Raw genomic sequence first — 16,902 nt, 5'->3', positions numbered from 1 at the left:
ATATTAATGTCTTTATAGTGTAGGGAAGGCTATAGACACCTTGCTTTCTTTGCTGAAATGCAAAGCAGAATAGAGTGCAAGTGATTGTGAGTAGACCTATATCAAATCGAAATATGTTAAGGTGTGAGTTTTATTTAATTTATTCCAAGCATTGAGGCTGACACGGGTGCCAATTGAGACCATGTATGGTTTTATTCGTGGATAGATTTAGGTAGGCTGTACAGCATGCCATGATGCCAGCCTCCGATTGGCAACAATATGTGATATGATTTTGGATGTTCCAGGGTGCTGTTCAGGTGAAACTAGAACTCGGACATCGTGCCCAGGTCAGAAAGAAACCCACGTTGGAAGGCTTTACGCACGACTGGATGGTGTTTGTCCGAGGACCAGAGCACAGCAACATTCAGCACTTTGTGGAAAAAGTAGTTTTTCACCTGCACGAAAGCTTCCCAAGACCAAAAAGAGGTAGGCATATAATTTACCCTGCTTTTTGAGTTTTACTATCATAATAGAATAGACTGCTTGATTTTAAAGCAAAGCCTATAGCAAAAGCCTACCACTCCGGACAAATTAAGCCTATTGATTTGTGTGCGCCACCATCCTTGGCGGGGTTCGTTGAAAAATACATTATGTTTTTGTTATAGCCTTCACTTTGCAAAGTTTGTAAATGGAAAATATTTTCATTTCCACTCCCCCCCCCCCAAAAAAAACTTGCATAATTCATTTGAACAAGCCCACCTGTAGCGCGTGCACAATTAATTAGATGCGCAATTGGATACTTTATACTGTAAACATCTTTGATCGTCATAGGATAGAGGTCCCCTTATCATGTGTATATCTACAATTAAAACAACCTGAGAGGTTAGATTAAAGCGATATGTATTTATTTATTTTTTACCAGTTTTATTAGAATAGGGTAGTAATTCTGCCACACAAGCTGTATAAAAGATTGGGCAACCCAAATGAACGTGAGAGTAAACTGCAAACGGTAACAACGTTGCTAGGTGTGGCATTAATAACTAGAAAGGCTAAATGTGACCACTACCCAGCATTTGGTGATGGTAAAGGGAAGATGGGTTGTTCAAACAGTGGAGAGCACAGTGGATGTTTAAGCGTTTGGCATGGCTGGAAGGGATCAATTATAATATTTGTTGGTTTGGGATTTTTACCTCCTTTTCCTGCTGGTGTGTTTTGAGTGTTCTTTGGCGTGACAAGTCCTGGGAAATGTGCCAAAGTCGATGCCTCGGAGAGACCCTGTCATATTAATTACATGCGACTCAGATTGCCAGGGAACATTTGCAGTTTATTGGGAACAGTTATAAGATCATGCTGTTGTTCAACCTTTCGTTATTTACTCTCCTTTTAAAACGATAAACCCATACTACTCTCAACAATGAATAGTCATTGCATCAAGAAAAATATGCATTATACAATGTACAAAATGGGGTCTAATAGAAATGTGTTCATAGCCTGCTGAGGTGCAGGAGAACAGCTATCGTTTACTAAATAAATACAGTATTTTGAGTAGGCTATTCTTTGTTAAAACTCTTATACTTTAATGCTTTCACCCCTGTATAGTATAAATATTAGTGACTTGATTGTCCACATACCTATTACGTTATCCAGGGAGTTGGCAGAGTTCACAACATGGTGTCATTGGGATGTTTACCTGCATCACCTGTAAGTGTCCGAAGCATTCCATTGACAGCCGGCCCCTGTGAGCTTTCATGATGTTACCAATACCCTATAGAAGCCTATAGTGATCTGATTTTCACTCCTATTCCTAAAATACAAAAAACGTCACACGAATTGTCACCGTTTTAACTGGATGAATGACCACATAGCCTATTACTATATTAATGAAAAGGCTGGTAGATTTGAACACAACACACAAGACAACCATAGAACCAGCCAGCCACCACCATAAGGTTGTCTCGCTGGTGCTGCATATGCTTGGTCCCTGTTCACTGGTGCAGGTAGGCTACAGTCTGTCGTACATGGTTGACTGTACAAACCCCTCTCTGCCAACCCCCCCCCCCCCACCCACACACACACACACACACACATACACAACCCACCAAAGGATGCTTTTGAGTCTGCTCTTTGTGGTGCAAAGAGACAGAACAGCCTGCTAGACTAGTGCCAAGGAACGAGGTTGAAATCATTTAAAAGAGAGAAAAGCTTTCTTTCACTGAGAGAATACTGTCTCAGAGAATGCTGGATTTTGGGTGCAAATGTTATAACCCATCTGTCAGTGGATTGGATGTTGTAAATCACCACAACAACACTAGTATGACTTTGATAAGAAAGTAACCTCTCAGTCTTGCAAGGAAACATAAATAAAAATGGAATTGTAAGTTGTCTTGCTACTGGACTTTTGAATACAAAAATAAACAGTTGCTGTTAAATGTTTAGTTATTTCTTCATTCATAACCCCAATGTCATGTACTGTTTGATCTGCAATAGCTGAGCTACAGAGCTTCATTTGAACATGGTGCCGAGTGAATTAGAAATGTATCATGTACTTCATATGATGTATTTGGTTACGACTCTACCTTGACCATCAGTTTCCTGCTAAATCATTTAGCAAATCAGTCTTCTGTCAATAAACTGGAAAGTCTGGCCATTTACATGCGTGTTAACAAGAAACCTTATTTTTCCCAATTTCAACACGCATAAATCTATAGTGTGCAAATAGAGGAGAGGGGGTCAAGGGAAGGGCTAGTATACAAAGTGTTGCTTGTATTTGATGCTCCAAAGTGCTGCTGCTTGCATGCTTCAATGTGTGCAGTGAATTCTTGAGGCGTATGTAACCGATCTCTTCACAAGTCGGAACACCTGAAAGTTTGTGGTTAGCAAAAGTACTTATTTATCATCCAGTACTCTGATTTATGGCATAGGAATTGATGCACTTCAAAGCTCATGAGAACAGATGAGGTGTGTTTATTTATACCGGTGTGTGACCTTCAAGCAAAACGCGCAAATCAAACTAGCATTCCAGATACGGAAACGGCACTGCGTGAGATGTATGTTCTGATGAAGGCCCTTTGATGACGAGGTGAGCCCAGTGAGGGTCCCCCCCTTCTTGATAAATGTTGTGCTGGGCCAGGAGAAAATGTCCCAAAAACCCAGCAGGAAGATGCTTAACCTAGTCTAAATCATCTGATATGACACATGCCATGAGATCCTAGCCCAGTCCCTAGGAGGTGAATGGTATTCTGGTACTTCTGTGTGTTTCAAATTGTAAAAGTACTTCCTGATTTCTTAGGAAGGGTTTTGTTGAAAACTTAGGCACAATACATTTGGAATGCGTGGGTGGTGAGTGACTTAGGTTTCTTTTGAGGCAGTTTTGGAGAGTGAGCAGTGTTTCCACCGTTGGGTATAGTGGTTCGTTGTTACCCTCGTCGGCACAAGTGCTGTCTCACTTATCAAAATGTGATGTTGCCAACAGTGACATTATTTCAGTTTTTAAGGCAAGGTCAGGGTTTTCAGGCAAGGCCATGGCTTTAAATGCTTCCAGCCTTGCTTAAACTCGTGTGAAAATGAAAGCACATTTGGATCTTGTTTGCAAGGATGATGGATTTGCAGCTTATCACTGAATTTGACCAGTTGGCACCCTCCTTTTAGGCTGAAACCTGCCTTGGCAAGTTCATGCAGTATCATGGTTAGCAAACTACCATCTCAGATGTCTTGTTCTGAAACTTGGTGGTTTCTACCTGTTAGGGGAGTTCACCTGTGTTTTGATAGTACACCTACATTTGACAACAGTAGAAAGATACTCTTATGTTACGACAGGATACATTTAGCATATGTAGAATTGAATGAATCAAGCTTTAAGACTGTTCAGTAGCAGTGCGGCATTGGCACCCTCTCTCTGTGTTATTCTGTTGGGTACAAGAGACGTCCACAAGCCGTCTTCAGCCCGGCCGAAATGTATGGTGCCCTTGTAAGGTAAACAATCAGGCTTATTATTTTGTATCCTGGGAGGTTCCCCCTCCTCCACCCCTATCCCTCTCCGGTACCTTTGATCAACATTGGGCCCCTGATGGGCGAAGCCAAAGAAATTGAGGGGAAACCTTGTAGCATAGACAAGCATGTGTTTGACAGTTTTAATACTAACAGTCTCGCTGAGTAGTCTCAAAAGGGCGCAGCTGCCTGCCCCTACTCCTGCAGAGAGACACAGACACTCCTTCCAAGGATGTGCAGCTCTGCATTAGGTCACTCTTCCACTCTTTCTTCCCTCTTTCTTTCTCACTTCCCTCTTTTCTTGTGAGGCGGCTAAACGCTGGCTATACTGTTTTAATATAGTCCATCTTGCAGCTGTTGTGGATTACACTGGTGCCTTCTCACTTGAAAGGGAATATTTTTGCTCACCTTGCTTTGAAAAATGTCTTGTGGACGGTTGTACTTCTTAGCCATCCTAAATGTGAAAAATGTGGCGCAAATGTAGAATAAAGCAGGCTATATGTGAATTAGGAAGAAAAATGGCGATAACATTTGTCACAACAGGAGTGGTCAGTAGCCGTCCCCGTTCCCCATTGTTCTGCTCTCTCTGTTAAAGCTTCCAATTTGGAGTTTTATGGCCAGCAAGACAGTTAAACAGACCTGAAGAAAATGGCTATGATTGGCTGCCATGCTGTGTAGCCTTGGAAACCTGATATTTAGCACTGTGAGAAGGACTGGAGGAGTGTAAGACCAACCCCATCCCAAAATAAATGGACTGGAACATGGTTTGGTCGGCCATTTTTACCTTGGGCTTCACCTGTCAAAGCATACATACAAGACTTGATTGTGTCATGGTATTCTTCTCTGAACAAAATCTCCCTATTTTACAGATTTGTTTATATCATGGTAAAGTAGCCTATTTTGCATAAAGAATGATATGTATAGGCGTCATGTAGGCATATTCATGCTCTTACATGCTTCAAAGCCAGTGGGGAATAGCTGGCCTTTTCCCATGACTCCTCAGTCATAATCGTAATTCAAAACCTCCTTGACAGATTTAAGGCATGATAGTAATATATCATGATTGTTGGCTCTATGGGAAGTTTGATGCTTTATTGATTTTAGGGAGCTGAGTGGATCACATTTGTGTCACTCTCTAAATATATTTCCTTGTGAAAAGATGCTGATGGCCGGTGAACTGATAGTTCACACTGGCAGAGACGTAAACAAGGTATTGGGCAAAACGGGCAATAAGAGCGTTGTTCTGAATCTTATCCTCTATTCCTATTTTTTTGCTTAACCAACCTTTCATTTACTACTTGTTTGGACGGTTCAAGCTTCCGACGGTTCCAGCTCACATCACTTTTACTCCTCTGGCCATGTTGTGGTGCATAGGAAGCAAACTGGAGACGTTACTGTAACTCTCCTCGCACGTTCCTCACAGCTGCACTGATTTTCAGTTTCAGTCCAGGAGGGGAAGCCGCTTCCCCTCAACACATTAAAATGAATGATGCAACAGTCTGTAAAGTCACAGTGCCGCTTCATTATCGCCGGCAGTTGGGCCCAGGCGTTCAGGTGTTGCCGTGGCTACGGCCGCTGCGAATGGCATCGCTGTCTCAGTGGAGCTCACTAACCTCGAAGTTGGGTCTGGACTGGAACCGAGAATGAGATATTTTTGCATTGAGCTCCAATGGCACATGCTGCTTTGGCACTTTAAGCACACTATTTGGCGGCATTTAATCAAATCAATTTTTTTTGTTATATGCTTTTTAAATAACAGGTGTTGACTAACAGTGACATGATTACTTACGGGTCCTTTTCCAACAATGCAGAGTTAAAGATAAGATAAATATAAATAGTGACGAGGAATACAGTGCATTCGGAAATTATTCAGACCCCTTGACTTTTTCCACATTTTGTTACGTTACAGCCTTATTCTAACATGGAATAAATCGTTTTTTTAGTAACTGTTGCAAATGTATTAAAAATACAAAACTGAAATATCACATACATAAGTATTCAGACACTTTATTCAGTACTTTGTTGAAGCACCTTTGGCAGCGATTACAGCTGTGAGTCTTCTTGGGTATGACGCTACAAGCTTGGCACACCTGTATTTGGGGAGTTTCTCCCATTCTTCTCTGCAGATCCTCTCAAGCTCTGTCAGGTTGAATGGGGAGCGTCGCTGCACAGCTATTTTCAGGTCTCTCCAGAGATGTTCGATCAGGTTCAAGTCCGGGCTCTGGCTGGGCCACTCAAGGACATTCAGAGAATTGTTCTGAAGCCACTCCTGCTTTGTCTTGGCTGTGTGCTTAGGGTTGTTGTCCTGTTGGAAGGTGAACCTTCGCCCAGTATTAGGTCCTGAGCGCTCTGGAGCAGGTTTTCATCAAGGATCTCTGTACTTTGCTCCGTTCATCTTTCCCTCGATCCTGACTAGTCTCCCAGTCCCTGCCACTGAAAAACATCCCCACAGCATGATGCTGCCACCACCATGCTTCACCGTAGGGATGGTGCCAGGTTTCCTCCAGACGTGACGCTTGGCATTCAGGCCAAATAGTTCAATCTTGGTTTCATCAGACCAGAGAATCTTGTTTCTCATGGTCTGAGTGTCCTTTAGGTGCCTTTTGGCAAACTCCAAGCGGGCTGTCGTGCCTTTTTACTGAGGAGTGGCTTCCGTCTGGCCACTCTACCATAAAGGCCTGATTGGTGGAGTGCTGCAGAGATGGTTGTCCTTCTGGAAGGTTCTCCCATCTCCACAGAGGAACTCTGGAGCTCTGTCAGAGTGACCATTGTGTTCTTGGTCACCTCCCTGACCAAGGCCCTTCTCCCCCGATTGCTCAGTTTGGCCGGGCGGCCAGCTCTAGGAAGAGTCTTGGTGGTTCCAAACTTCTTTCATTTAAGAATGATGGAGGCCACTGTGTTCTTGGGGACCTTCAATGCTGCAGACATTTTTGGTACCCTTCCCCAGATCTGGGCCTCGACACAATCCTGTTTGGGAGCTCTACGAACAATTCCTTCGACCTCATGGCTTGTTTATTGCTCTGACATGCACTGTCAACTGTGGGACCTTATATAGACAGGTGTGTGCCTTTCCAAATCATGTCCAATCAATTGAATTTAACACAGGTGGACTCCAATCAAGTTGTAGAAACATATCAAGGATGATCAATGGAAACAGGATGCACCTGAGCTCAATTTCGAGTCTCATAGCAAAGGGTCTGAATACTTATGTAAAGAAGGTATTTCCGTTTTTGATTTTTAATAAATTTGCTGAAATGTCTAAACCTCTTTTCGCGTTGTCATTATGGGGTATTGTGTGTAGATTGACGAGGGAAAACAATTATTTAATCCATTTTAGAATAAGACTGTTTAACGTAGCAAAATGTGGAAAAAGGGAAGGGGTCTGAATACTTTTCGAATGCACTGTAAATACACAACAAATAAAAATAACATGGCTATGTACAGGGTGTACCAGTACCGAGTCAATATGCAGGGGTATGAGGTAGGCTAATTGAGGTAGTTATGTACATATAGGTAGGGGTATATTGAGTTGGTGCAGTAATGGGTCAATGCAGTTTTATCATGTTTTGAGATGATGCCTCATAAGATGTGCAGGTAATATTTCATGAATAGTGTCACTTAAAAGGGATACTTCGGGATTTTGCCAATGAGGCCCTTTATCTACTTCCCCAGAATCAGATGAACTTGTGGATACCCTTATGTCTCTGTGTAAAGTATGCATGAAGTTAGAGGTGGTTTCACGAGCCAATGCTAACTAGCATTACCCATCTGCTAGCAGATACCCATAGACTTCCAGTCATTATGCTAACGCTAGTTAGCAACTTGTTTCAAACTGCACACAGAGACATAAAAATGGTATCCACGAGATCATCTGACTCTGGGGAAGTAGATAAAGGGCCTTTCGGCATTAAGGGGGTGGAATGAGGGAGTTGGCAGAGAAGCGTTAATGGATCTTTCTGTGGAAACAGACTGACAGTGAAGGACTCTTTTCAGGCTCTTTTGTTATTCTGTAAAAGAAGCTCTCCGACAACCAGATTAAATAAACTAAGCACACACACACACACACACACAAACCTGCCCTATTCCCACCATAGTGGTGGCTTAGCTTAATGATTGGGTCAGTATGTTGGCCCCTGGAGTTGTAGCATGAAGCCTTTTAACTTTCCTCTCCTCCCTTTGCTGTGGGTTCCCTAATGTGATCATGTCTGGCTTTGATATTAATGGCCATATTGTTGTCTTTGTCTGCAACGTAGAACATTCTGATTCGTTTAGGGAAGTCTGGATTTGGAGATTGTGGTAGCCTAGATGTATGGTTCAAATGTTAGTCCAATTTAAATGTTGAAGTTGTCAGGATATTGGGAGTGATGGTGCATGTGTGCGTGACTATACCTGTGTTTACTAGTGGTAATGACTTTCTGAAGGGGTATTGCGAGAAAATTACTTTCAAATCAAATTGTGTTTGTCACATGTGCCGAACACAACAGCTTCACCTTACAGTGAAATGCTTACTTACAAGACCTAACCAACAATGCAAATAGTCTGGGTAGCCATTTGATTTACCTGTTCAGGAGTCTTATGGCTTGGGGGTAGAAGCTGTTAAGAAGCCTTTTGGAGCTAGACTTGGCGCTCCGATACCGCTTGCCGTGTGGTAGCAGAGAGAACAGTCTGACTAGGGTGGCTGGAGTCTTTGACAATTTTTAGGGCCTTCCTCTGACACCGCCTGGTATAGAGGTCCTGGATGGCAGGAAGCTTGGCCCTAGTGATGTTCTGGGCCGTACGCACTACCCTCTGTAGTGCCTTGCGGTCGGAGGCCGAGCAGTTGCCATACCAGGCAGTGATGCAACCAGTCAGGATGCTCTCGATGGTGCAGCTGTAGAGCTTTTTGAGGATCTGAGGACCCATGCAAAATCTTTTCAGTCTCCTGAGGGGGAATAGGCTTTGTCGTGCCCTCTTCCCAACTGTCTTGGTGTGTTTGGACCATGATAGTTTGTTGGTGATGTGGACAGCAAGGAACTTGAAGTTCTCAACCTGCTCCATTACAGCCCCGTCGATGAGAATGGGGGCGTGCTCGGTCCTCTTCTTTTTCCTGTAGCTTAGAATTAGAAGCGTGTAATATCTGAAAATGTAGCTAGCTAGATTATCTTACCCGTATACATGGATGGACGCTTCTCCCTCTCTGTCATGGATGCCATGGTTGCCCTTAGTTTGAAGATGTAATCCGGTGACAGGCGTTTTATACCACAACCTTCTGTGTTGTCTTTTCGACTCTGTCTGCATATTTGCATTCAAATGCCTGAATTTTCTCCATCTCCTTAGCTATCATACTCTGCTTCCACCAGGCATTCCACTGATTTCAAAACTCAGTCCTCCAGAAAGTGGAGAGCAACACTTTTGCAGTTCTACTATGTGATATCTTTCAGAAAAGCCGCGTTAGAAGGGATTACATACACATACTGACCAGCTCATGTTACAGACAGAAGCTTGCTACATGGCAGACCAATCCGAACTCCTCTCTCTGCATTTCCAGGCCATCCATTATCTCAGCCAATCATGGCTAGCGAGAAGGTTCCTATCTTTTTCCGTGGCTAAACCAACTAGGCTCGTAATTTTAACAATTTTATTCGTATTTACATATGGCATACAAGTTTGTTATTAAGGCACATGAAAGTTCACATGTTCCAGAAGGCATTTCTGCCCCCAATTTTTTATTTTTTTATAAAAAGTTTAGAACTGACACGTGACATACGCCTAGTTTCCTGAAACTAGTCACATATTAGTGTAGCCCAAACTGGTCGGACGCTACAGACGTTTTCGTGAGAAGACAGATTTTCGAGATGTCTCATGGTCTGACAAACACTGCTGTAGCTCTGCCACTTTCACTGCAGATGCGGAAAGCCAACATCGGCATATGCAGTGGATTGAGACGCAGCCCATGCAAAAAAAATTGATCTCTAGCTTAAACACAGATTTTTTTTAAACGCTAATTCAATATCTGCGGGTTCGGTGTGAGCTGAATCAGGAGGAGGTGTTAATCGCTAAGCAAGCAGCGTGATGTCCTTTACACTAGCCTTTCCCAAACAGGTGCTGGATGCACACACACACACTTCCCACTTCACACATACAGTGCATTCGGAAAGTATTCAGACCCCTTGACTTTTTCCAAATTTTGTTATGTTTCAGCCTTATTCCAAAATTGATTAAATTGTTTTTTTCCTCATCAATCTACACACAATACCCCATAATTACAAATTTTAACATGTACATAAGTATTCAGACCCTTTACTTGTTGAAGCCCCTTTGGCAGCCTTTACAGCTTTAAGTCTTCTTGGGTATGACGCTACAAGCTTGGCACACCTGTATTTGGGGAGTTTCTCCCATTCTTCGCTGCAGATCCTCAAGCTCTGTCAGGTTGGATGGGGATCGTCACTTCACAGCTATTTTCAGGTCTCTCCAGAGATGTTCAAGTCTGGGCTCTAGCTGGGCCACTCAAGGACATTCAGAGACTTTTCTCGAAGTCACTCCTGCGTTGTCTTGGTTGTGTGCTTAGTGTCTTTGTCCTGTTGGAAGGTGAACCTTCGCCCCAGTCTGAGGTCCTGAGCAGGTTTTCATCAAGGATCTCTCTGTACTTTGCACCGCTCATCTTTCCCTCAACATCCCCACAGCATGATACTGCCACCACCATGCTTTACTGTAGGGATGGTGCCAGGTTTCCTCCAGACGTGACACTTGGCATTCAGGCCAAATAGTTCAATCTTGGTTTCATCAGACCAGAGAATCTTGTTTCCCATGGTCCTTTAGGTGCCTTTTGGCAAACTCCAAGCGGGCTCCATGTGCCTTTTACTGAGGAGTGGCTTCCGTCTGGCTACTCTACTATAAAGATTGGTGGAGTGCTGCAGAGATGGTTGTCCTTCTGGAAGGTTCTCCCATCTCCACAGAGGAACTCTGGAGCACTGTCAGTGACCATTGGGTTCTTGGTCACCTCCCTGACCAAGGACCTTCTCCCCCGATTTCTCAGTTTGGCCAGGCGGCCAGATCTAGAAAGAGTCTTGATGGTTCCAAACTTCCTTCATTTTAAGAATGATGGAGGCCACAATGTTCTTGTGGAACTTCAATGCTGCAGACATTCTTTGGTACCCTTCCCCAGATCTGTGCTTCGACACAATCCTGTCTCGGAGCTCTACGGACAATTCCTTTGACCTCATGACTTGGTTTTTGCTCTGACATGCACTGTTAACTGTGGGACCTTATATAGACAGGTGTGCCTTTCCAAATCCACATTTTCTAAAAACCAGTTAGATGGGGTATTGTGTGTGTGTGTGTGTGTGTGTGTGTGTGTGTGTAGAGGGAAAACATTAATTTAATCCATTTTAGAATAAGGCTGTAAAGTTACAAAATGTGGAGAAGGGGTCTGAATACTTTCTGAATGCACTGTACACACACCCACACAATTTCTACACACATCTCGGCTGAGGTAATTGGGTCTCCAGCCCTGGGGCTTGACATGACATGACATTCCTGGTCTCAGACTGATTATTTCCCATTGGAGATGTCCAGAGTGTAAACCATTGCTCTCCCCCGATTCTCCCTCATGATTTGGGAGGTCTGTCAGCAACACCTTCCCCTGGCAGAAGCCCGTTTGGTTTCCCCCTCTTCTCACTCCCCCCTTCTGCCTGTATCTTTACCTCAGCGTCACCCCAATACCACAGTCATGCCAGAAAGGCATACATTCTTCCCTCCTGCCAGCCAGCTGGATGTTGGCTCCACCGATTTTTGTTCATTTAGTTTAAGGGGGCACAAAGTTGTGATATGAGAGAGAGGCTTTTGGCGAAGTTGAGAAACCACAGAGAATATAGTGCCGTCAGTTGTAGTTTGGCAATTGACATCGGTCCTTCTTGGGTTTCAAGTGTCAACTGTTTGGATTTGAGGCAATTGGCCTTTTTGGCATTGAACCCCTTTTTTACTTTTTAAGGAGGCTGTATACATTTTACAATCCAAGATTGTTTCATAGTAAAGGTGTTTTATTAATCGGGGAGAGACTGAGTCGGTCGACGATCAAATCAAATTTTATTGGCTATATGCGCCGAATACAACAGGTGCAGACATTACAGTGAAATGCTTACTTACAGCCCTTAACCAACAGTGCATTTATTTTTAATAAAAAAGTAAAATAAAACAACAACAAAAAAGTGTTGAGAAAAAAAAGAGCAGAAGTAAAATAAAATAACAGTAGGGAGGCTATATATACAGGGGGGTACAGGTGCAGAGTCAATGTGCGGGTGCACCGGCTAGTTGAGGTAGTTTAGAGTGAGGTAGAGTTAAAGTGACGGTACTGGGCATTCAAAGATAGCTAGAGGTTAGCAACTGCTCATGCTGTGTTGGGGACCGTCAGTTCATTCTACTGTTTCCTAAAGACCACAGGATCTGCACTGTCACAAAGCTCCAGTATTACTTGATGTTCCCAGCACTGGACAAAGCCCACCCCTTACTGTATAGCAGAGGTACCATCAGCCGCCCTTCCTCCACCTCTTCTCTTTCCCCCCTCCAGCCTCTGGCCAGAAATCAAAGAGCTGCAGGAATTTACCAGTAATTGTTTTACGACTCAGCAGAAATCATACCTACTTGTATAGGTGGAGCACAAAGGTCCCGGGCCGTGAAACTGCAGGCTGCCTGCCGCTGCTGTTGCTGGCATGAAAGGAGTGGGAAAGGGGAGGAGGAGGTGGGGATGGAACGGGGTGGGGGGGGGCGCCGCCGCCTGAAAAACAGGAACTGAGCCGTAAATGCTCACTCTCCCCTGGTTTTGTCAATGAAAGCGAGGGTGGAGGAAGTGCTTTATTGAAGCACGGTTTATAAGGCCTTGTCTGTTGGCAGGTCTTTCACTCCTGCTCCCTGCTCATGCTCGCCATAAAACATTTCTATTTTTATTTTTTATATTTCTTTTACAGCACCTCCAGAAACTAAAGCTAGAACATTTTAGTCAAGACTTGCAGCAGTTAGTGATTACTTCTCATTTTCAATAATGAGCCAAATGGCTTGGCTGAACTGGAATATGAGCTCTGGGAGTAATTTTAATTTGTGTGAGATTAATACACTCCTGCTATACTCTTATGGCTATTTGTTATTCTTGGGTAATGTCTTGATGGACTTAACTGATTCAGTGTTTGTGAAAATTGAGACTGGTGTCTAAACGAGTGGCCTCATGAGAAACGTTGATATGAAAATGGTTTCGGTTCCATTTTGGCCTCCAGGTTTCCATCAAAGACGAGGTTTTCACAAGATGAGTCCAAATGCGTGCAACGTATAATAATAATCAAGAGGGGTAAGAGACTTGATATGTGGTGGGCACAGCAAGGATACAGGGCAGAAATCCGACCCGCTGCTTCGACAACGGGGAATCATTCAGTGGCCGTTGTCAGTTTGGCAAGCAAGTGAGAAGCTTAACTCAACCCCTGAACATGGCTGGAAACTCAACTCCACTCAATTTGTCATAAATTCCACAAACCGCAGGCTCAATAATAATGTCAGAGGAAAAAGAAATAAGATGTTTCTTTTAGTTTAACAGTTGGTAATTTTTGGCCAAGGAAAGGGTTTTTCCCTCTGGTTTATCATATTGTTTGGCAATCGGTCACTTTGTCAAAGACCGGCCTGTCACTGCCTTTAAAATAGGAATTATAAACGATTAGTCTGGTAATTTTTTGGCAGTCCGTAATTTAAGTCATCTTTTATCATGCTCTTTTTTTCCATTCAGAAAGGTTGGAAAGACTGTTTCACTTGTAAAATATGAGAAGTGGACAAGTTGTCAGTCATAAGTGTTTTCACACAGCAACTTGTGCCTAATCTGTAAGCCATTAATAATGAGTAGTCTTTTTTTGTATTTTTTAGAAAGGCATCTATAAAAAGACTATTAAAGATTTTTCTGTTATATTTTATGCGTTGTTCGACTAGGTCTATAATGTGTAGGGCCGGGATGATACCAGTATCGCGGCAAAGAAGCAGATATGACTTCTTCAAGAAAACAGCCCTAATGTTAGAAACAAACATCATTATGTTGTCATTCAGATTCACATTTATTTATTTTCTAAGCTATAGCACACAATATTTTACAAACAGCAGGTTTTTAAAGGAACAAAGAGTTTGGTCTGCTTCTTGATTTTAGTTTTTGGCATGAAGAAAATATTGCAATATTGGTATCGTCCCAGCCATCGTGAGCATGACCGCCTTGTAATTTGCTTTAATCAACCCCCCCCATCCCCATATGTATGCTGTGTAGGCCAATTCATCTTCCCCACCTGCAGCACAGGGGCCTTTTCTCAATTGGAATAGCTCAACTCCTGCGTCCTCTCTTCTTCGTCCTCTCTGAAAAATGTTGAAGGTAATCAAGGAGAGGGATCGTGGAATATAATGAGCTCGTATGAAATGGGACTCTCCTTCGCCACTTGCGCGTCATCAGGGAAATTATGTTTACATGGTTGGATCCCAAAATATAATGTGTAAAGTGATAAAAACAAAGTTAGTTGTGCAAGGTATTTTATAGATAAACGATAAGTAGCATTTTGTTTTAACTTGTGCATGCTTTTCTCCGACGACAAAACAATAGCTGATTTCAAAGGGGGTGTGGCAGATTTCAAAACTCTTCCGTGAAGGACTCGGGTAGGATACATACACATGACTATCCTCGATGAAAGGTGGCTATCGAGGAGGGGGGAGGACACTCTTCCGTTCGCCTACTAACCAATTGTCATCGCCGCGACCAGTTATCGGTTTCTGGGTCACGGAGGAGGAGAGGGGGTGGAGGACTGACTTTTATCCAAATGAGTAAAGGCCAGGGAGTTGAAGGGGAGTGGGGAATACTTCCTGGTCCAGAGGAGTTTGGGGGTAATCCTAAGGCAGGGTCCCCCAGAGATCAGGCCTGCATGGAGGTAGCGATGACAAACAGGTTTCCTGATAGCTGTGTTTATCCTTCCATGTAATGCATCATTAACCTCTTCATCACTAGGCACCTGGCTAAAGTGCCTGCCTCGAAAATGCATGCCCAAATTGAATAGAGTATATCTCCAAAACGACAAGGGCTATCAACATAATATTGGTAGCAAAAGAAAGGTAACACATGTGAGATGTATCTTGAAGTGAAATAATTAATGTGGGTATTACTGTGTCAGAGTACATGAAGCTAGAACACAGCATAAATTGGGAGGTTTTGATTCCGCCTGAAAGTAACTTCAGGTTTTATAGGGAATGCTTTATTGGACTTATGCAGCTGCAGCCCCTAAACACGATGGGACCATAGCCCAATATTTGATGAGTACTTATGTGAAGTTTGATGCAAATTAAAGTAAAGTAAACCAAAGTTGTAGGGGTTTTGGTTGAAGTATGTTTAGGCAGATTACCAAATGGAGACATTTGGGCACCATCAGTGCCATTTGACTTTTATCAGGTACCAGACAGCAAAAGTCACTTAATTTCACTAACATATCACTATATGTGTACATTCCATCAAAATACAACTGTTTTGATGTTGTTTCCAATGTTCTCCCAGACCTCTATACATGTTGACTAAAGTGATAATTCAGTGACAAGAAATAATACACATAGCATTCTATTGTAAGTAAACTTGCGTGTGGGCCTCTATTTAGCCAATAAAAGTGTTATCATACAATAAACACACTCGATTGTGATCCTTGCGGGACTAGCTAGCAAAATATATATTTGAGTAACTGAAGCTAAGCTACCTAGCTAGCTAAACTAAGCTAGCTAGCTAAGCTAAGCTAGCACAAATTTACGTTGAGCTTCAGTTACTCATAGATATTTTAGAATGTATGTTTTGTACTCATACAATACATTAGTAATAGTAGCATTAGAAGTAATAAATAACAATGGGATTACATACTCTTCTGATGCTTGAGTAGGGCCCTGGACACGATAACCTTCGTTCTCGTCGTTGGGGTCTGATACGTCCGGTCTAAGCAGGTCCTCATCGTCCGATTCAGAGTCAATGGGGATACATGGAGTCCAACTTTCATCTGTTTCAATTGCTAACGCCTCTGTAACTGTATATTTCTTACTAGAGCCTGCCATATTTTTATAAACTTTGCGTTTTCCCATCCGAAATTCAAGTGCTGTTGTGTGCTCTGCGTTACCTTGCGTAATACAGCAAGTCAACTAATGTGATACAATGATGTGCGCACATGGATATTTCAACAACCGGTTGGTCAATTTTGACGTGACCCCTCGATCAAAAGCTCTGGATCAGTAGAATTAGATTAGCACAAATGCAAGCCACTGGGATTGCATTATATATCCAGAAGATGGCGACAAATGTGCCTGTTGTGATTGAAACCAACTACTGACTTCATCTTCAAACACATTCTTGGCCATGTAAAACGATGTAAACTCATTGAAATCGACTCTGAATGAGAGAGAGACACTAGAGTATCTTTTCAAGTGGTTTTATTCGATCAGACACTACTTTTGGTAACAAAAACAACAAAGGTAAGACACAGTTTGTTGTTGTGATTTAAAAAAAATGATGTTTGTTATTGACGTTCTTTGATTAATAGTTTAGTGAGTGTTGGTCATTGAGGAACACGACTATCACTGTTGGAATCTGTGAGGTAGCATCTTTCGAATGGTGTATCGTTTGTGTAGATAGGTTGAGAAAAATAAGTTCTGTCTACGAATATATACGGGCATGCACGGTTTCAAAATACAGTACTGGTTTTGCTATATGCTTATATATTTGCTTGGAGTCAGAATATTATTTCATTTGGGCAACAACAATTTAGCTAGATTCACAGTTGAGACGCTTCTCGTTCCAGTAGTTTATAACATTCAGGTATTCACACATGTTAAAAAACTGTACTACGTCATGGTTTGAGATTGCGGGAGGAGTACCCCGGATATGGGGAACCTCGGGATGAAGAGTTTAAAGACATTTTATTT

The 16,902-nt window shown here is 42.7% G+C and overlaps 1 protein-coding gene across 1 annotated transcript in view; it reads left to right on the top strand.

Annotated features, from left to right (window-relative positions):
• The first annotated feature begins 290 nt into the window (after window positions 1-290).
• Window positions 291-16,902, top strand: part of LOC311131942 (protein AF-9-like) — a 47,028-nt gene continuing 30,416 nt past the window's right edge. The window contains exon 1 of the mRNA XM_084165051.1: window positions 291-465. Within this exon, the coding sequence (XP_084021177.1) occupies window positions 369-465 (97 nt within the window). The 5' untranslated portion in view covers window positions 291-368. The remainder of the gene's footprint in view (window positions 466-16,902) is intronic.

This window comes from Coregonus lavaretus, assembly GCF_964263955.1.
Source record: "Coregonus lavaretus genome assembly, chromosome: 7".
Taxonomy (NCBI): Eukaryota; Metazoa; Chordata; class Actinopteri; order Salmoniformes; family Salmonidae; genus Coregonus; species Coregonus lavaretus.
This window is presented reverse-complemented; position numbering and strand designations above follow the sequence as displayed.